A 21,547-nucleotide genomic window follows, 5' to 3' on the forward strand; every position below is an offset into this window, starting at 1 on the left:
AGAAGAGAAAGAAGTTATAGTTGGCTCTCGCTCGCGCGCTCGGACCACTGAGGGACCGCCGCAGTTTTTCGTACTCTGGTGTTCAATTTCGCGTTGCACGCTACAATATGAACGAATACACTTGAGCCCGGCACGTCCCAGAGGCAAATAGCTCGCTAGACGCTTCAACGCTTCAAACGGGCATGTAACAAAGTTTCTGTATACTAAGAGCAAAGCGAGCGCAGCTGCTTCCTTTACAATATCGCTCCCCGCCCATGTCATGGCCCCCGCCGCTCAAACAAGCGCAATCGTCGAAAAACGAAAATGACGGTTATACCGACATCAGTGACAATCGCTGGAGCGTTGCAAGAACACGCATAGGTAGCAACGAGGTTTCACTGCCGATGTAAACGGGAGCGCGAATGGCACACACACACTGCACGTACAGGACGCGAAACGTATGCACAATGCGCCGACTACCGCTCTAGCGCACGCCGTATTGAATCACTGGTGAACGAACAGCGCGAATGCAGCGGCGGTCTCCCGACGGCTCCGAGCAGTGACGCAGTAGACGAAATCCCGTGCGATCGTGGTCGCCCAGCACGTTGAAATCAATGCACGCAACAACGAGAGTTTTGCAGCGAATTCCACCTGAGATATGAGTGAACGGCGCCAACGTCAGCCTGTGAGCACGATCAAAAACAAACTCGAGCAGTTGAGGAAAGCACGCCTACGCCGCACCTCAAATGCTACGCCGCGGCCGTCTGCTATCGCCCGGTTTGTAAACAGCAACCAACGTTTCTAGATAAAGACAGTTGGGAAACTTCGCCGGCGAGCCAGGGAGCAGAGCGGCCCCACGCGATCGCCGTCTAGGCGGTGGCGCTGCAGTCGCTTTAGGATGAGCGCGTCGTCTGCTACTCCCAGCTCAACGTTTTAGATAATATTATCAACATAAACTACGAGGAGGGAAGCGGTACGTCATGTTTCTCTAAACCGCGGAAAGAAGGGCTTCGAGTTTTTTTCCGATATTTACAGCCAAAAGCTCAACCTCGAGCATCCTGCACTCACGTACCCCAGACGTAGAGCGCACGCGGACTTCGCTATTCGTGGATGAGCGCGGCTAGAAGCAGCCGCCCCCGGCGCAGACGATGCGAGGCACGAGCTAACGTTAATCATTCGCGCAGAAATCGTGGCCTCTGAGATCAAGCGCCATGTTAAAGTACCGATGCTTGAGCTGGTCACGGAGGCCATGGGAAAACAAACGCGGTACTCCCAACACCCGAGAGATGGCACTCGCATCTCTTTGAGATGAAATCGGCGACAGAAAGGGGCCGCATACCCGGAGCAAGTTTCCCAACTGTCTTTATCTAGAAACGTTGACAGCAACTACAACGCCGTTGCTAAGCTGCCGGAGTAAGATGGCCTCCCAATCGAGAAAAAACCACGTGATTTCCTCCACACTTTTCTCCCAGGTATAGTGTACTAGAATTAGGAGTAGTGGGTCGAGGGAAGGCGGCGGGCTGAAGCTGTTTGCGCCGACGCCGACAGATGGCGCTGCCGCTCCCTTCACCTGGCAAGCGCTCGCTCGCTCGCAGCAGCTCGGCGAGTAGCTGGTGATCAGGCAGGTATGCTCCTCAAGTTATTCGGGCACTACGAGGTTTAATCTTACATCAGACATTTATGGAAGAAAGGCAGATAGTTCTCTCTTGTAAAGTCATAAACATTCCGTGTGACTTATGGCTGGCGAGCGTTCACTGTAGCTCACATAGGCATGTGAAAAGTCTGATTGCATTGGAAATATATACAAAATGGCTTTATTTGCAATAATTCGCAAATATTTCCGAGAAAACGCAAAGCTGCATTGGTGGAACTGACTGCCGCGAATTTTACACACTCCTGCTCAGCTTAGCAAGTTTGGCTCTTTTTCGCTTTGCGCTATTTTCGCTGTTCAGTCCTTTGACAATATCCGCTGATATCCGATATCTGCGGCTTGAGTCTTTCTGTGATCGTCACACCGACGAACTCTTCTGGTCTACCCACGCCTTTACAAATTTTCAAAGAATCTGCCTCTTGTAGCAGTTGCTCCCCTTCGCTCAGTGAGATTAAAACCTTTTCGGAAATCAGTGTCTTGCGAACAAACGTGCGGCACAGCACTGTACTTGGGCTTTCTCCATAGTTCATGAACACAGATTTCTCTGTGCTGATAGCGTGTGTTTCACAATTGAGGGAGCCGTGGACGAAAGCAACACCATCGTAGTTCCAAAACTTCTTCAGTGCCCAGAGCTCAGATAGGGACTTCGCTTAGCTGAAACGCATAATTCTCGCGAGGCTGACATAACTCCGCTGCTTCGTCATTCTGGGACGTAGTAATCGGTGATATATCCCCTTGTGTGCATTGCCTCTTGGCCGACAGGTCACTGGCACTTGCGAAGACGTTCTTTTTTTGCTGGCCTCTCGCGCGAGGGCTTTTTGGACAGATACGCAGGAAGGTTGGGCAATTTTTGGTTCTGGTTTGATTTTTGGTTCTGCATCTGGCGAAAGAAATGGCTTGCCACGTGATATGCGCACCTCCTTGCCGTTGATGATATGCACATAGTCTCTTAATATGTACTTCTCTTCAAAATGCAGCTCACACACGGCATCTGTCATTTCTAGGGGCTTGTCCGCACGATGCAAGTTGCGCTGCCATGTGCGGCGCCTTGCTTCGTCTTCAGGAACCCCGAATAATGTTAACTTCGGAGCATCCTTCACTCCACTGCAGCCGGTCCTACATCCAGGAGCAAAACAATAGTTCCTCCGCCGAGGTTTGCTCATCTCGTAATATCATGGGCTGCAAAGCGCAGCAGAGGTGAAATCAAGACGCACATGAATTAACGTACGGAGGAAAAACGCTTGCCCACGATGATCTTGTTGAAACCAGCGCGCGTACCCTACGTATATGCGCAAACGTTCTAAGATTGCCGCGCAAAGTGTTCCGTTTCTCGTACGGTCAGTGGATGGCCCCTACCTGTTTCCTGGAGAAAGTCACGGGGTACACTGAATTGTCTTCTGACAATGGAATTTGGGGAATTACACCTATGTTAAACAGCATGAAAATGCACTCCAAGGCAGAGCGCGCTCCCCGTGTAGCAAGCCGGCGCCTATCGCAGCGAGCTCCGGAGAACGAGGGGGCTGCCAAGTGAAAGGCGCAGCATCGCCGCCGCGCGGCGGCCCGAGATTTCGGCGCCGCCTGCTTCACGCGCTCCGCTGGCGCGGAGCTTCACTCGCCCCACTACTCCTAATTCTAGTACACTATATCCCAGGGTGCTGTGTGGAAAGGGCCTCTCCTCCTTTTTTCCTTCCTCCATGTTGATTCGGCAGAATGTCGCCTGTGACTTCCTTCGGTGGTTTTTGCTTTCGGCTGCTTAGGCGTTTCGAGTCCTGCTGCAGTCCGCATCGCTTCGGTTTCTCAAATTGACAATCGTGCCTGCATTCAGTTACAGCGAAGCTTTTGACGAGCAGAAGCAAGAGGAGCCTGTGGCAGGAGGAGACGAATGGCCGGATTGCGGTGAACTTGTGCAGCGCGTTTTCTAGCCGGTGATGTTGACAATAAGATATGCAAGGTAATGATTTTCGTTACTTGTAAAGAACAGTTAATCTCCTCTCTTGAGACCAGGTACAAGAAACCCCCGTGAAGCTTGTAATTGTAATACGCCTGTTCGTGTGAAAGGAAGTCTTTGAGGGGCTCGGAAGACCTGCATTGCCGTGTATTTGTATGCATTTTTTTTATTTGCTCACAGCTCGGAAACATGCTGGCAAGCGGTATTAACACGCCTGCAATCTAGACTAGGCAGGTTACTGGGGCCAGCCTGATACTGCTAGAAAAACCAGCCTAAAGTTCGAGCGCACATTGCCGACTTTATTTACACTGTGAAGCAGTCAATGAGGATGCTAGTGTCATTTGCTAGTTGAGGTGAGCACAAGCAGCAGGTTAGCGACCATTTTCCGCTGTGAAGCCGGACTTTCCGATGCCGAACAGTTATACTAAAGTTACAGTAAAATGTGGCACTGAAAGCAGAGAAAGGCCCAACCGAGTAAGGTGCTTGCGCAAAGCTGTGTGCGTCTGCGTTCAGCTAGAGCACTGGCGTTGAATGACATCGGTGATTGTACTGAGGCTGTTCAAGAAGCTCATTTCCTGCGTTGTTTAAATGTGGAAAGTGAACACTACAATGGCTCCTCTGTCTCGATGTCATTGTGAATGACAGGCCTCTCACATTGAAGAAAATGATTGAAAATTTTCACTTTCCATGTCATGCTCTCAGCAATTCCGCCAAAGTGCTCAAAGAGGTTAATTCAAATTGAGGCAGATGTAACCATTCAGTCCTCTAAGTGAAAAACAGCCCTGGTGCTATTTTCAGAGCGAAATGGTTTACCACCTTATTCGGCGAAAAGTTTTCTTGTGCTCACGGCTGAACCATTGCTATATGAAAGCATTTGTTCCTAACCTGGTCGTCATAAAAATTCCGACTCATGTCTTGAGTGATTTATTTGTGGATGGTCTTGATACCTTAGAGGTGTAGAGACATCAAATTTTTCTTAGTGTATTTGTGCTTGGAGTTATGTAAGGCATCAGTAAACATGAATCACTGCACGAAATTTGCCTACGCTCAGTAAATAATTTCTAATCGAATTTCTCTTGCCACACAGTTCCTGTATTGGTTTCAGGTTGCCGAACAATGGTTGCAACGTCACAAGTGAGTATAAGATCACGCGAGGCCCACAAAAACTGCTCTATATTAGCTCCTTGTCCAATTGCTGTCATTCTGGCTTCTAAAGCAACTTAGCATAAGTTTACAAGAATTAAATATACAAAGCAGTGAATATATTGCAGCTTTTGTATATGTCATTTGATTTCATGTACACCTATGGCGACAGAACCTTCGTTTGGCAGCCTGAAACGGAAGCTGCGGGACCAAAGAAAATCCATTACAAATTATTTATTGAGTGCTGGCGATTCCCATCCTGTTACCCATGTTTACTACTGTCTTATGCACAGTTCCAGTGCAAACTATTTGCAAGGGAGTTTATTACAATCCGAGAAAATTTCACTTTAGTCGGTCAGATAGTCAGTTATTGAGAAAAGGTTCAAAAGTTTTGAAAAGGGTGATCTTGAGAAAAACGCAATTTTATGTTTGCACATATACTACAGCAGTTGAGAATGCACCAGCAGAATACATGCACTTGTTGACTTTATTGGCATCTCCTCCGAAGCCTTCATGTTTATTCTCTCTGACGTTTCTTGCTCTCGGAGGAACTTCAGAACTGAGCAACAAGCTCCTTGGCAGCAGCAAGGCAACACGCTGCTTGACAAGCCGGTTGAGACAAACTTCTCGGCTTACACTTCATTGGATGCTGTGTGTATTTAAAACTGCACTTTCTGCTGTATCATCACCATAGATATATTACATCACTGCAAGTTGCAGTCTTCAACCTGTCAGTCCCAAGAAATGTTTGTTGTTTTAGGACAGCGGTATCAAATCAGCTGATTCATTTATTCAGTGGTTTTGAGTGTCCTGCTGTGGAGCCACTTTCTTAGATGACCTGGCAGTGATAAAGCCACAAACGCTGGCCTAGTTGCTTGTAGAACAAAAGTTGGCAGGCTGTTTCTATGGTAGTAGGCCTCCGGATTGCCTTCACCGAGGGCTCGGACACCATTTTTGAGAAACTAGCACTTCGACAATCTGGCTTGTTGCTGTGAAACTTCCTCCTTCTCATCTACTATGTAGGCACTGTCACCATGATGAAGCAAAGTGATCACAACAAAAACCTGTGATGACTAGGCTTCAGTGCTCTACAAAAGCATTCCTTATGACGAAACTTTCAATTAAAACTGATTTTTAAAAAAATACAGAACTTGAACATCTTTGTTATAAAAAAAAATACATGCCCACAAAAAAGATGATGGAAAACAACATGTAACCAAAATGCCTTTTTAAATACCATGAGGTGCAGTTTTCAACACAGCGTCGAACCGGAATTTTTTCAGGTTCAGTTCAGGTTCGGGTTTACACTTTTTGGGTTCAGTTCCGGGTTCGGCTCCAGAGCGACATTCTATTCTGGTTCAAAACGGTTCGGACTGTATTGAACCGGTTCAAATGGGTTCAGGATAAAAAATTTAGAACATAGATGAGTTTTAATCAACCAAGCTTGCTATGCTGTTTACTTTTTTCTGGTACATCGATATGTAAAATACAAAAATTTTTGACATGCGAGATGTTCTCACTTTACACACTTTATTTCTTGTCTGCGGCCAAAAGGCGAATTTACGGCAACAGCCACAAAATTAAATGAACTTTAAATTAGTGTAATTAATGTTAATTAATGCAAATTATTGCTAGCTGGCCACCACTATTGATGCTTATAATTTTTGATAGGTGGATATACAGTAGTGAACAAAAAAATTTATTTCCATTTTTTTTTTATAAATTCAGAATATCATGAAAACAAGCTACCAATTTGCTATTTCTGAGTACAGTTTATGCAGTAATGTCCTTTTCATCATGCAGGAGTTGCATGGTGCACTGTCTCGTTTCAGTTTCTTTTTTATGCTTGTCGTTTCATGGGCTGTTTCCATTTCATTAACTTTTCATATGTTCTAAATTATTATTAACTTGCTGCCACTTTCAAGTGATGTGGCGTGTGGGAACACGGACCACTGCACATGTTTATAAGAATCGGCCCAGACGTAAGAGTTGCCACGACTGCTCAAATGGTAATTATTCGTGGCCACAACTCTGGGATGAAACATTGTCATCTCTGAGTGGTTTTCAGAGTAACGGAGTTGACGGCTTTTCAAATTTTGAATGTATGTAGATTCAGAGGAGGTTTGGTTTTTTGGTCTTCATTGGGAGAGGCCAAATCAACAAAGTAAGTTGTTGAAAAAGAAATTGTTCGCATGAGCCAAGAAAACTCTAGACTCTATGCTATCGACTTTTATAAAGTTTTTTTTTCTCGTACCAGCATCTAAAATGGTCGTATGAAATGTGAAATGTTATGTGCCGTGTGCTAAGCTAAACGACTGGAGCGCAGCTTCATACCTGCACACATGCAAAAAGAATCGGGCTTCCAGTATGATATAGGCTAATGAACGCCTGGCGTGGATAGGTGTCGAATGTAATATAGTGCTTTTATTAGAGTAATCGAAGTTCATGTCATGTGGAAATAATAGGATTTGTTGTATACTTAGGCCAGATGCACTTTATATGAACCTCAGTATCACATTTTTTCATTAAACCATGGAGGCGGCAACGGCACTGCCACAGGCTGATTCTCCTTTTGTACAGTAGGCCTCCTTGAACAAATTCAAGGTGTAATGAACAAAAAGATCTAATAGTTTATTGTTGGAAAGATTATGGCTCCATAGGCGCACAATATTCTGGGCTTTAGATAATAGTTTAAACAGCCGGTGACTTGAAGCACTCTTCTAAGCTTGTGAGAACTTGGTAGAAAAGGAGAAGAGTTGGCATTATGAGTCGCCATGCTGACCTGCTGAAATTATGTGCATTGAAAATTTTTGTATTTGATTCTGCATCCATGGGTTCCGCATCTGTGGGTGTATATGAGCTCGAGCTGTGTAGAAGGCATGTAAAGAGACATCTGCCTTTGCAACAGTGGCAATGTGAAATTCGATAAAAGGAGCTGACAAAACTGCACTCGCGAATTTGGCCTGCACCCATGCCAACGGTGAACTAGTACGGTGAACAGCAATGAAAGGTTGCCATTCGCACGACATCGTAATCCTCTGCTTCGGTTGTAAATAGGCACTGGCATGATGCCTTATGCTGCCTCGAGGGCCCTTAGGAGTGAATATTTACTTCTCTCGGCTGTGAAAATGAAAATAGCTAAGCACATGCGACAAACTTCACTGTCACCTGAAGTTTGCCACCACTCACAACCACTCACCCATGTCCTATCACCACTTGTCTCTCTCATATCCACTCACTTGCACTCACACTCATGACCACCTACACTCGCATCCATTCACTCGCACTCATACTCACTGACATAAGTGTGAAGCGATATGAGTGCACTCATGAGTGAGTGTGTCGACCTATGCTGTTAAGAGCCAGATTCTTGTAGGCGTCCATGCTGGGCAGTCCCACAGCAAGTGATGAGTGTTGGCTACAATATCTTTGCATTGGCATATTGGACACCCAAGTCGAGGAAGGAGATCTCGAAACTGAGGCCATTTCTCAGTGAGTCACAGCTGGAGTGAGGGCAACCCCTACCCAGATCCTCCGAAGCACAACCTCCTCTGCAGAGGAGGGTTACCGCACAGGCTGAGAGAACGTTTTTGGCACAAGAGGTGTTCCTTTCTTGATAAAGGAATGGTAGTGCCATCCATATTAATAGCCGAGGCATTGATGACACTGGGGTCACCAGGTGGGTCGCTAAACCTGCACGGCTTTGAGAACTGAGCAGGACCCACTTAGTATGTACTGGCTGCGAGATGCGTGCCGCTAGGCAGTGGATGTCCTCACTAGCTCACTTGTTCCCTACAGCTCACTAGCTTACTTAGCACCAGCACCAAGAGGGAGCATGAAGAGCCAAGTTTCTGGTTTTGCTCTTTTGCCGGCAGTAACACTAGTACTGTGTTCAGAAAGTTCTGCCGTGCGGCCCTCTGCACATCTTTTTTCTTTCCGTTGGTGTGGCTGTTACCATGGCTTCTGCGGAGAGCATAGTCTTTTGAGGTGTCGACCAGTGCTCACTATGCGAAGGCCAGTGGCGGCATTGATATGTGTGCTGATTGTAAAGCAACAGATCAGCCATCAGAGATAGCTAACTTTCTTCATTGTACAGGTAGATTCGTTGCAGCGGTGTTCACTAGAGAGATATTCACAGTACATATGAAAGCTAGTAATTCGGCCAGGACATCGGAAACCCTTCATTAGAAAAGTAATTTCGTTGTGTACGCATTTGTTGTAAAGGTGTTCAAAGGTATTTACAGATGCCAAGTGCCGGGTTATTTCTTGCCATCATTACTAAATTCCTTGCATTACTGCCAATTCTTTTCGTTTCTTGCTTCTTCTGTCTGCTGCGTTCACTTAATTTTTTTTTTATCAAGTGCAATTGCTTTGGTATGTTGCTGCCAGTATATTCTAATTAACACTTTGAAATCTTGTACGGGTGCATAGACACACACTGAAGCACTTGTTTGAGCTGTTTGTCTGCACCCCTAGCATCATATAAAGTGTAGCAGTGAAGTTAGGCAGCTGCTGCTGAGAATATGCAATAACTGACTAAAAAGATGCGTCGCCCACTTGGAAAATTTCGAGGTGATCACAACCAGACAAGTCAACCTTGACCCCTTTTTGGCAGTGACCCAGAAGTCTGTCTTGCAAAAGATTTGATTTCATATTGGGTTCTTGCACTTTATTGCTGATGGTGTTCAGTGCTATCATATTTATTGCATGGTGTGCAGAAATACAAAATTTGAATTGCTTAGAGGAAAAGCACTTTACTAAACTGTACTAGCAAGTCATGCCTACCATGCATCTACCTTAGCAATGGTGGTGTCAGAGCGTGAAGGATTTTGGTCCTAATTTGGTAATCAATATGCTTGTAGAAATAAGTTTGGGTAAAAGAATTGATAAGAACCTAAAAGGACCCATTCTTTGGTGGAACTGTTTTGTGGCTCTGCCTCAGACAACTAGTACCAGATGTAATAGCAATGAGCACTGTTGACAGCACTGATATGAGCCGTGCCTACAGCAGAAAAAAATTCGTGCCATCCAATAGAACTCACAAAGATGGAGAAAGTTGCTTGTGCTTAAAATGGAGACCATATACTTATGTATGCCAGTGTGAAATGCTGACAGAAGTGTTGTCCCCCGCAGGGGCACCTTGTGTAACGAGGTGTTGGTGCTTGGCGCCACCACGGACCCTTAGCCCCCATACCGAAGCTGTCATCTGTACCGTGGCGATAGGTTGAAAGGTGGAGGGAAGAAACCTTGAACGGTGGCGGTCGAGGAAGTGGTCAATCCTCGGCCGATGGGCTCCTCGTCTGTCCACCAGGCGGGGAGTCCCAGGACCTTCCCCTGTGTATAAGGGTGAATCAGAGGCGACAAAGTATTGGGAACCCTTAGTCAGTACATGCCGTATGGAAAAATCTGCAAAAAAATCTGATCGGCCCCCGAAAAGGGGTAGCACCGATGTGAAGAAACTGAGTCCACAGAAGCCAGAAACGTTTGCGAAGTTTTTTATGCTTCACTCAAACACTAATGTACCAGTAGCCAACCTATCTGCATTTGTCATCGCCAACACCCTAAAAAGTTGTGTAGGCAAAGACTACAAAGCAAAAAAGCAACGAACCGGAGATCTCCTTGTAGAAATAAACACAAAAGAACAGAGCACCAAACTGATGTCATTACAGAATCTTGGAGAAATGAGTGTACAGGTAACCCCGCACCGCACCCTGAACCACTCAAAGGGCGTCATATCTGAATATGAACTCCTACAGAGTACCGATGCGGAAATGGAAGAAGAACTAGCCGAACATGGAGTAATAGCAGCCCGATGAATAACCATCCGGAGAAACAATGCTGAAATCAAGACCAAACATATTGTCCTAACTTTCAATAGCACAACTCTGCCCGACTCCATCCACGCCGCATACCTCCATTGTAAAGTCCGCCCATACATACCGAATCCGAGACGATGTTTCAAGTGCCAGCGCTTTGGACACAGCATGTTGGCTTGCCGGGGTAAACCCACTTGTGTCACATGCGCAGAAGACGCATATACAGAAGAAAGATGCGAACGCACACCAAAATGCATCAACTGCAATGGCGCACATGGCGCGTACTCCAGGTCGTGCCCAGTCTGGGAAACAGAAAAACAAATTATAACTTTGAAGACCACAGAAAACCTGTCCTACCTTGAGGCAAAAAAATGCGTCTCTTTCCAACAGAAAGGGACATACTCTGAAGCGGTGACGCGGGGACCGCCACTGCCTTCAGTTTCTGTCGGCACACAGGTCTATCCGGTGGACCTGGTGTCGACACCCAAGTCCCCACCACAGAAATCGGTGGTACAGTTCACAGGGCTGAAACTTTCGCGAGAAGACCATGCGATCCTCGCCGGAGGCCCGCAGGCCCCACTTTCAGCAGCGGCATCCTCGGCGACAGACATCCAGAACAGCTCTGCTGAACTGGACCTGTCGCCCCACCCCTCTAAGAAGGCACCTGCTGGCCCAAGAGACTGCCCCTGGAGCAGAGCCTGGTTCAGTGATGCCAACAAAAAAGACGAATGCGAAGGTCACGGGCCATCGCAAACAAGAAGCATCCTCCACGTCCACCGTGGAGGAGATGGATGTCAGCGAAAGTCCGCTGACATCTAAAACACACGCATCTGCGGATTCTCCGCGGAAATCCGGCGCCACGAAAGTGGCGATGGATACAACTCCTGGTTCGCCACCGCTGCAGCGGCGGCGAGACTCCCTAGAGAAAAAAGGGAAACCACGAATCACTGCTCCTGAGAATAAGTAACTTTCCCCAATCCCCAACTTATCACAATGGCGTGTCTAATACAATGGAACTGTAGAGGTCTACACAGAAACTACACAGACATAACCGATATGCTCAAAACAATGGCACCTACAGCTGTGTGCCTGCAAGAAACGAACCTTGGGCCACAGCACACAAACATCTTAAAAAAATATATTTTCCGGAAAGACCGAGTACAAGCTAGCCGACTCTCAGGAGGCGTCGCTATCATTACGCAAAGCGATGTCCCTGCAAGAAAGGTATCATTAAAGACGAACATAGAAGCGGTCGCAGTAAACATCATTAGCCATAAAACAATAACAATATGCTCTGTGTACATACCACCACACAACACAATAGCCATGCACGACCTAGAACTTCTGGAACAGTTGCCAGAGCCATATGTAATAATAGGGGATTTTAACGCACACTCCTCATTCTGGGGAAGTGAGCATGCTGATTCCAAGGGTCAGCTCATCGAGGATTTTATTCGTTCGAATAACATATGTTTAATGAATATGGGAAAAGCTACGTACTGCTGCCCCAGCTCTGGAAAAATGACCTGCCTCGATTTAGCATTTGCATCACCATCTGTTTTTAATGATTTTATTAGGGATGTTTTAGATGACCCTCGGGGGAGTGATCACTTACCTATGGTTTTAAAACTAACATCAGCTACATTCATCCTCCCTACGAAGCCACGGCGATGGAAAATTCACCTCGCCGATTGGGCACTTTTCAGAATGAAGGCCAAAGGCACACTAGAAAAAGAATATGCCGAAACCCTTACTATAGAAGAACTAAATGAAAAATTTGTCACATGCTTAGTATCTGCAGCAATAGAAGCCATCCCACAAATGTCTGAAATTGCATGAAAAACACATAAAGATTGGTGGTCAAATGAATGCTCATTGGCTAAACAGCAGCAAAACAAGGCTTGGGGCAACCTTCGCAGATATCCCACTGCAGGAAACTTGCTCATCTTCAAAAGGGCTAGAGCCAAAGCACGATACATTGGACGCAACGCAGAAAGGGCATCATGGCAACAGTACGTATCCTCCATAAACAGCTCAATATCATCAAAGAAAATGTGGGAGCAGGTGCGGAAATTCACAGGAAATTTTACTCCATTCACATTTCCAATGCTAACAACACCCGGTACTCAAACAACATTAGAAGAGCAGGCCAACATATTGGGTGAGCATTTTTCCACAGTTTCAAGCTCATCCAACTACACACACACATTTCAAAAGCACAAAACAATAGTATAAAAACAAAAACTGCCCTTTGGAACATGCATACATGAAGACTACAATCAGCTTATTACAATGCAGGAACTAAACACAGTACTAACATCCGGTAAAATGACAGCACCAGGCCCAGACAATATACATTATGCCATGCTTGCTCACCTCTCTGAGACTGCCATAGAGGCTCTCCTAAAATTTTTCAATAAAATATGGATGAGTGGAGAAATCCCCCAAGCATGGAAAGAAGCAATCATAGTACCCTTCCTAAAACCAGGGAAACCACAAACTAGCTAGTCCTACCAGTTACAGGCCAATAGCACTCACTAGCTGTATAGCAAAATCATTCGAAAGCATTCTAAACATCAGACTAACCTTCATACTTCAGTCCCAGCAACTTTTAGATATACACCAGTGCGGTTTTAAAAAGACATGCTCCACAACCGATCACCTTGTACGCTTTGAGAACACAGTCCGGGAAGCATTCATCCACAACCAACACTGTATCGGGGTCTTCTTCGACCTGGAGAAGGCTTACGATACCACGTGGAGTTTCGGTATCCTCCGTGACCTAGCGGACCTAGGTATCCGCGGTAGGATGCTGAGCTGTTTGAGCGACTTCCTGACCAATCGAACATTCAGAGTCCGCCTAGGCGCAACCTTCTCCAAGACTTTTATCCAAGAAACTGGTGTGCCCCAAGGTTGCATCCTCAGCACGACCTTATTTGTCATCAAAATGAACTCCATAGGAAAAGTAATCCCAAAATCCATAAAGTACTCAGTTTACGTAGACGACCTCCAAATAGCATGCACGTCTTCCAGCATACCTACCTGTGAGCGGCAAATACAAATAACAATAAATAAACTGGCTACCTGGGCAGATAGAAACGGATTTAGATTTTCCCCTCAGAAAACAGTAGCGGTTCTGTTCTCTTTGAGACGAGGCCTACAGGCCGACCCCACACTATATTTAAACCAAACCCCACTACCTGTCAAACAAGACCATAAATTCCTAGGGATAACTTTCGATAAAAAGCTCACTTTCTTGCCACATATAAACACCTTAAAGAGAAAAGCTTCCCAGGCCCTCAATGTGCTGAAAATACTATCAAGAAAACGCTGGGGGTCTGATAGAGCTTCCCTGTTACATATATATCATTCTCTGGTTCGCTCTAAGTTAGACTATGGGTCCATAGTATATGGCTCAGCAAGACCGTCCTACATAAAACGACTGGATCCTGTCCACAATCTTGGTTTAAGGTTGTCTTCCGGTGCTTACAGAACTTCACCAATAGCAAGTCTGTATGTGGAAACGAATGAACCTTCCTTAGAAGATCGAAGAACTGCACTAACTTGTACATACATCCTCAAAATCCTTTCTCAGCCCAAACATCTCTGTTACCCAATTGTCACGGAATGCCCATCCCCGAATACTCTTCAACAACAAGCCCCATGCGATTAAGCCGTTGCTCTTGCGCTTCGAAGAAAAATGTCAAACTCTGAACATACTAAACGAAATCAAAAATATTGCCCCAAGACACGAAGCGCTACCACCGTGGTACACTCTCCCCACAGCGTGTGACGTCACACTAACACGCCTCAGGAAAACCTGTACACCACACGACCATATAATACAAGAATATCTAGCGCTACAAGAAAAATACAGAAATTACACTGCATTTTATACTGATGGGTCAAAAACGCATGCTCATGTAGGAAGCGCTGTAATACAAGGAAAAAATGAAAATGCAGTACGACTGCCCTCATGTGCTACAGTTTTCACCACGGAGTGTTATGTTGTTAGTGTTGCGGTACAGAAAATAACAAATGAAAACATCAAAAACAGCATCATTTATACAGATTCACTGAGCGTCCTTACAGCATTAAACTCCAAAAATGCCACGGAGCATCATACACAATATAGTCACAATATAGTAAAGGTCACGACACAAAAACATGTTATAAAATTCTGCTGGATTCCCAGTCACATTGGCATTAGGGACAATGAGAGAGCCGACATGTGTGCTGCACAAACCAGAACCATGGAAATAAAACATGTGAATTTGCCTCCTAGGGATTACATGAAGTTAGTGCATAGCAGACTAAGAGCCAAGTGGCAAGCTTCTTGGGAAAATGAAGGACACAACAAGCTGCATACCATAAAGCCCATTTTAAATCATGCCGCCATAAAGAGCGTTTTATCAAAGTAATTTTATGTCGTTTACGCATAGGTCACACACACATCACCCATAACTTCTTATTAACAAAAAAAGACAAACCTCTGTGTGAAATGTGTGGTGAGGAGCTCACAGTAAATCACATTTTAATTTCTTGTTCGCATCTTGAAGAACTTAGAAAAAAAATTTTTACGGTATTTTACAATGAACACATTCCATTTCATCCCGATTGCTTTTAGGCGAGCAAACACTTGTCGAGTTTTCACTTGTTTGTAAGTTTCTAAAGAAAGCCAATGTTTTAAATCTATTATAATGTAACCTCTGTACACTTGACATAACATCATCTAACCTTGTGTTTGGCGCATGATAGCCATAGTGGCTTATGCGCCATAAAACCCCATATAACTAACTAACTAAGTGTTGTCCTCAGGTGACTGCAGCTCACCACAGCAGAACACCAACCTGAAACCTCTCACAAGGCTTTCTTTACCTGCATGTAAAAGCCCTTGGTGGACATGGCATAGAATTGTAACTCAGTATTCCTTGTATCTTCTCTAGTCATCAAGATCTATGTCTTAAGAGAGGCACCCCAAAAAGTATCACTAGCATTAATTACAAAGATGCAGTTGTAGGGATAGAGCTTTAAAAAAATGAATGAGTGTAAGAGGCATTAGATGAAGGCAAGGAAGATGGCTAGGGAATTGCAGCTTAGCTACTGGTTTGTTGATTTTACAATCTTGCATTTGCAGGCTAAAAAACACTAAAAAAACTAAAATCAATGTAAACACTCCACTAGAAACGCTGTAAATGTTCTCGATAGATTTTAGCGGTAGTTTTCGTAATGAAAGTATTTTTAAACAGAATACAATTGTGCCCACTTATAACAGCCACAGTTATAACAAATGCTCGCTTATTACCAACAAAGTTAGAACTACCGTCAAAAAACTAATTAGGGCTATGGCATTGCATGTCATATAAAACGAACAACCGTGGCCGCACCACTCGGTTATATAACAAACAAGGAGGTACCCCTTAAATTCATTCTCAGATTTTAAAACCGCACTTCTATCCAGCATGGCAATCAAAGATCATCTCCCAGCTCCACTGATGTCCCCTTCCCCCTCGCAAAAACAAGAAAAATACACTTTCAATCGGCAGTTAAAAACTGGCAAATGTATACTAGCTGGGAAAAGTGTAGAGTATAACTAGAAATGTCGTAAGCACGAAATAGGGGCAGTGTTGAAAATAAATTATTGCACATGGCCGGTGATCAACTAATGAGAGCAATCCGAGGAGTTTGAATACCAGTCACAAGGTATGCCTTGATGGCCTACTCTGTCATGCTGCAATTGCACTGTCCGCACAGTCGGATCTATAACTGCAGCACTGCTGCTTCCATATGCAGATAGCGCATAGACCACAGGCAGTCTGAATCACTTTGGGGTCTAGTGGGCAGTGTACACCAATTAACGGATGCTGAAATCTGACATGAGCTGATGGCTTTTAGTTAAAGTGCAAGTTCCTGCCTGGTTTTTAGGTCTAAGTGGCTGCACTTACGCGCAATCATTGCATCAAGATCCTAGTAGCGGCGGGGTGGTGTAATTTGGGGGCCGATGCATTGCTGGAGCGAGCAGTTAAAAGAAAGGTACACTGTAGTAGCTTCATTGCTAGGCCCTTATGTCTTAGTCAAGGTTTGAAGGCGAAGTTCTAGACCCTCCGCCACTGGTTGTGAACACCTCAAACACTTATTGCATCCCTAAAGTGGCTTGTCCGCAGCCAGAAGGGCCTCGGCCAGAAGATATGACCAAGCTTGAGAGCTTAGAAAATTGGCTTGATAGGGTCTGCTTTGGGGGAGCAAACATGCACAGTGCACTTTTCAAAAAATTAAATGCTACTTTTTTCTGACATTGTCTTTTGACTGTAATAAGGTAAGTCCACTTAGTACAGATTTCAGATACAATGAACGTAATCCGTGTGACTGTCAGGTTCATTACAAGTAGGCTGAACTGTATTCAAAGCCTCAGTTGGCTGCTAGCTCTTTAGAGTGTGCAGGTTATCAGCAAACACATATCGCGACAGGGAATTTGCTTCAGCCAGGTTCACAGTTCACAGCCAGCTCACATTTCGGTTTCATGGGGCCGCCTGTTGGCTATGGTTACCGAGATCGGTTGAGACTTAATACTACAAGAAGGTTAGAAAAGTGATGTGCTGCCTCTTCATTTGTTGTTTTGCCAATTTTGGGGGCATGCAGGCAAAAGCGTTGGAACAAAATAAGCTAGCAAAGTAGCATTTGATTTAGTTTTTAGCATTATCTAAACTCCTGCAGATGCTGAAACAGAAGCAGCATGGGATAACCAATTGAACTATATTTTTTTTTAAAGTGGATAACCAAGTGAACTATAATTTCTTTATTTCAAAATGTGAACAGATGGGTGAAAATTTCTGGTCCCTACTCATTTAAAAATTCCCACATGCTGCTGGACTGCTTTAAGTGCAAAGAAAAACAGTTGGTGACAGGCTTTCTGTAGACATTTGTGAGCCTGCAGAGTGCGCTTTTGTCTTCCAAACTTGTAAAAATGCTTTCTGTGTAACTAAGGCTAAAAGACTTGAAAGGGCATATTTAGGCCTACCATCCCATTCCTTCTTTGATGGCAGTACTGTACTTGGTGCAAAAGTAATTGTGTGTTTCAGTGGTGAGTGACAATCCCATTGTTGGTGTAATAAAAGGGACCAAACCTCACCTTCTCAAAATGCAAAAGTATTGACGCCAAGACAGTGCAGATATTTGCTACATGTAAGCATGTTTTCTGGTTCTACAGCGGATTTGCATCGTCACCAAAACATTATCCCCAGAGAGTATTAAACGTGCACTAAGGCTTACATGGTGAAGGCTTATTCACAGGTATGGATAAATGTTGACTGTGGCTCACTGTACTGTTCATTTTCTTTTCCAGACATACTTGTATTTCAAGCAACTGACACCTTCCTTTCAGGAATAATTTCATCACTACTTGATGTGTCTGGAATAGTAACGTCCAGAATAAAGACCTTTTCAAAGATACAGGACTGCTGGAAGATCTCTTTTATTGTTTTATTTTTGGATAAGTTGTGTCAGTGCACATCTTGCTCTTGCACGTCATGCATGTCTTACATTTCTCAGTCTTTCTTGACCCTTGGAGAACTACAAAAGCTTCCTTGAGGTGCCGAGGAATGCCATGCATCTTAGTTTATACCCTTCGTGCTGCACACACGTATGCATACAGGAAATGAAGATGCGAGAGAGCCTGTTAGAATACTCAAATTCATTGAATGATGACTGGCCATATAGTGAGAACCTATAAAGCAGTTATTGCGACTAGTTCGAAAGTAAGGTGAGTAAAGCAAAGCTCTAGGTTCACGCATGCTTGGATATAGACACTTGAGGTAACCCAGTAAGAACTTCGTGGTTTTATAGAAGACAGTTTGAGAATCCGTGAAGGCATGTATACACGTACAAGCAGTGGCTGGCTTTCTGTGCATCTGTAAAAATTGGCAGTTGTGATGTCCCACCAGACAGTAGCGTCGTTGAAAATTTAAATACAAATTGCACTTCCTGTGCACCCACCTATACACAACTATCTGCTGTACAGGGTTATCCACTGCCAACCTGAACACAGGAGCATGCTCTCTGGTTACAGTTCAGCTCTGTAAAGTGCCACGCAGGAGGGAAGTCCACATTATTGTACATATGTGCGAAGAGTAGCAATTGTGGCAGCTCTCTGAACCTGCTCAACAGCTTGCATTTATCCACAATATGCCAGACACATGTTCAAGTTAGAAAGTAACAACCATCTTAGTGCATGTCCCAAGGCACGCCCCTGGATAATAATGCCTACTAACAAATGGCACATTCAAACTGTGTGATAAATTTTCCTTTTCAAGATGCTCGTGTCTAATGTTGACTCCTGCTTATTCCATTCATCCTAAGAATAAGCCAACTACACTGAGTGGTTTGGGCTGAGACAGGCATTGTTTTACAAGCCGCACAGTACTGACTCGTCCAAAGATAGCTGAATCTTCCATTGCTTTTATGGCCACCTCTCCAGGCATTACGCACGCTTAAAGCACCATACGCGAGAGTAAAGGCAAAGGCTGTTGAGAAAAAGAATGCCACAGGAGGAGGATAGATAAAGCTGACCAGCCAGAATTTCAGTAAAGCAGGAAACCTATTGGAACCAAACGAACGTGCACTTGGACAGTGCCACCACGAATGGAAAGTTCGATGAGCCCAAGACAAGTACAACTATGTTCAGTCAACAACAGCATTCACAGTGACTGCCTTAAATAAACTCCAAGGGATTAGCAAGGTTAAGGATGGGATTAAAGAACGATTTCCCAGTTTCGCAACGGTTGAGGTGAAGTAAATAATAGACCACTCGACCTTTATCATTATGTGCGGTTACTTTTCTTGTAGACTTATCTACGTGTTTGGATAAGTGTTCTTGTGCGATCCCAGCACAGCACTCTTCCTTCGTGGCACCAAGCATGCAAACTCCGATCCTTGACAGTCGTGCGGTCCTCGTCGTTGAACGTGTTATTAATGCACTTACTTTGCTCGCGCTATCTCCTTGTAAACGAAAAGGAACGCGTCGCAGAGGCAGTCGTGCCAGCCAGAGATCACGAAGTAGCCGAAGTGGCCTGAGCGGCGGACGACGCGAACGGCGTTGAACATGTTAGTAATACACTTACTGTACTCCCGCTATCTCCTTGTAAACGATAAGGAACGCGCTACTGAGGCAGTCGTGCCAGCCAGAGAGCACGAAGTAGCCGAAGGCGCCTGAGCGGCTGACTACGCGAACGGCCATTTGCAAGCAAAGCGCGAACAGTTGGCGTCTCAATGTTGTCATGACAACGCCGGATGTGACGATGGATGAATGGATGGATGGATGGATAGGAGCGCCCCCTTTGAAACCGGGTGGTGGCAATTGCCACCTTGCTCAGCTTTTCTTTCTTTACTATTTTTTTTGTTTACTGTGTTGGCAATTCTCATTAAGATTCGCCATCATCTTTACCTACGGTTTCCTACAATTCTAACCTTATGCCACATCTCTGCTTTTCAGCCACCAATCCTTCAATCGCTTTTTGCTGACGTTGCAGACAATCAGCGCAACTAGCGGCCGAATGCGGCTACGTACGCTGAAATGGAAATACGCCATCGGGCATAGAGTTAATATAACCCAACGTTACTAGAACCAACTCAGTTTCACAGCTCTGCCCGGAGAGCTGTCCCAAGTGGCGGTCGCGCGAACTAGTGGCGCTGCGATCGAGTCTTGCTCCCTCGTCGCCGCTGGGTGCGGCTCGCTGGCCCTGCTGCGCCCTTTAAGAGCGCTCGCGACAGCCGTTTTGTGTCGTCTGCTTCTCAGATAATTTTAAGGCGAAATCCTTTAATGCCTCATACTGTCATTAGCAGCCGTGTCTGCAGATGTGTCCGCGTTTCGGCGTCACTACTTAAAAAAAAACTGTCGAGGCTGAGAATCAAACCAGTGCCTTTGACATTTGAAGTCACTAACTACTCATTTGGCATTTTGAACTAATGATTAACAACTCATGACGAGTTAGCCATGATTGGTTAATGACTAACTAACCAGTCATGACTGGTTAGTCATTAATCACTCATGACTAGTTAGTCATGATTGGTTAGCCATGACTAGTTATTCATTAACCAGTCATTACTAGTCATGACTGGTTAGTCGTTAGTCATGGTCAGTCATGACTGGTTAGCCATGACTAATGAGACATTAGTCATGACTAGCTAGTCATTAACCAGACATGACTAGTTCTTCATTAACCAATCATGACTGGTTTGTCACCACTGGTTAGTCATGACTAGCTAGTCATTAACCAGACATGACTAGTTAGTCAATAACCAATCATGACTAGTAAGTCATGGGTCAAGTCATGACCCAATTAGTCATGAATGGTTAGTCATGACTAGTTAGTAATTAACCAGTCATGACTAGTCATGACTGGTTAGCCGTTAGTCATGGTTAGTCATGAGTGGTTAATCATGACTAACCATGACCAATTACTAATTAGTCATGACTGGTTAGTTGTTAAGCAGTCATGACTGGTTAGTCATTAACCAGCCATTAGTAGTTATGACTGGTTAGTCATGACTGGTTTGTCATGACTAGCCAGTCAATAACCAGACATGACTAGTTTGTAATTAATCAATCATGACTAGTTACTCATGGGTCATGACTAATTAGTCACCTAATTGAGACTAATTGAGTCATGACTAATTAGTCATGACTCAATCAATCATGAGTAGCCAAACCAAGTCGCCCCATAGCCGCCTCGTGTGTGCCAACGGCAGTGCGGCCAAAGTTGCATGGAAAGGCTTTCGCCTCGTGCACTTTAGATCGTCAAAGTGGCCCCTGAATTTTTCGTTAGTATTTTGTGACATCGGGCCTCTTCATGTTGACCTGCTTTGCACCGGGATGCAATAGCAGGTATCCCAACGATGACTCCACGGAGAGTCATTTCAGCGTTTTTGCAATTTTTTCACAATATTAGCAGCCTAATTTCGCATCACACAAACGTGTTCTCCAAGACAACGCGCAGCTTCGAAGCAAAAGCTGCC

General features: G+C 44.8%; 1 protein-coding gene and 2 pseudogenes across 3 annotated transcripts in view; 2 read left to right on the forward strand and 1 right to left on the reverse strand.

Annotated features, from left to right (window-relative positions):
- Nucleotides 1–21,547, forward strand: part of LOC149355633 (uncharacterized) — a 430,506-nt pseudogene that overhangs the window by 265,766 nt on the left and 143,193 nt on the right.
- Nucleotides 1,915–2,996, reverse strand: LOC149355640 (uncharacterized; annotated as a pseudogene).
- LOC149355641 (uncharacterized) overlaps nt 3,323–21,547 on the forward strand; it is a 31,556-nt gene continuing 13,331 nt past the window's right edge. The window contains exons 1-2 of one of the 3 annotated variants that reach the window (XM_089583967.1): nt 3,323–3,581; nt 4,684–17,827. In XM_089583967.1, coding sequence (XP_089440093.1) covers nt 17,807–17,827 — 21 coding nt within the window. In that variant the 5' untranslated portion in view covers nt 3,323–3,581; nt 4,684–17,806. The remainder of the gene's footprint in view (nt 3,582–4,683; nt 17,828–21,547) is intronic. The other 2 variants (XM_089583966.1, XM_089583968.1) reach the window with 2 other exon arrangements.

The sequence above is a fragment of the Amblyomma mixtum genome, chromosome 3 (assembly GCF_055824585.1).
Source record: "Amblyomma mixtum isolate Tamu chromosome 3, ASM5582458v1, whole genome shotgun sequence".
Lineage (NCBI taxonomy): Eukaryota > Metazoa > Arthropoda > Arachnida > Ixodida > Ixodidae > Amblyomma > Amblyomma mixtum.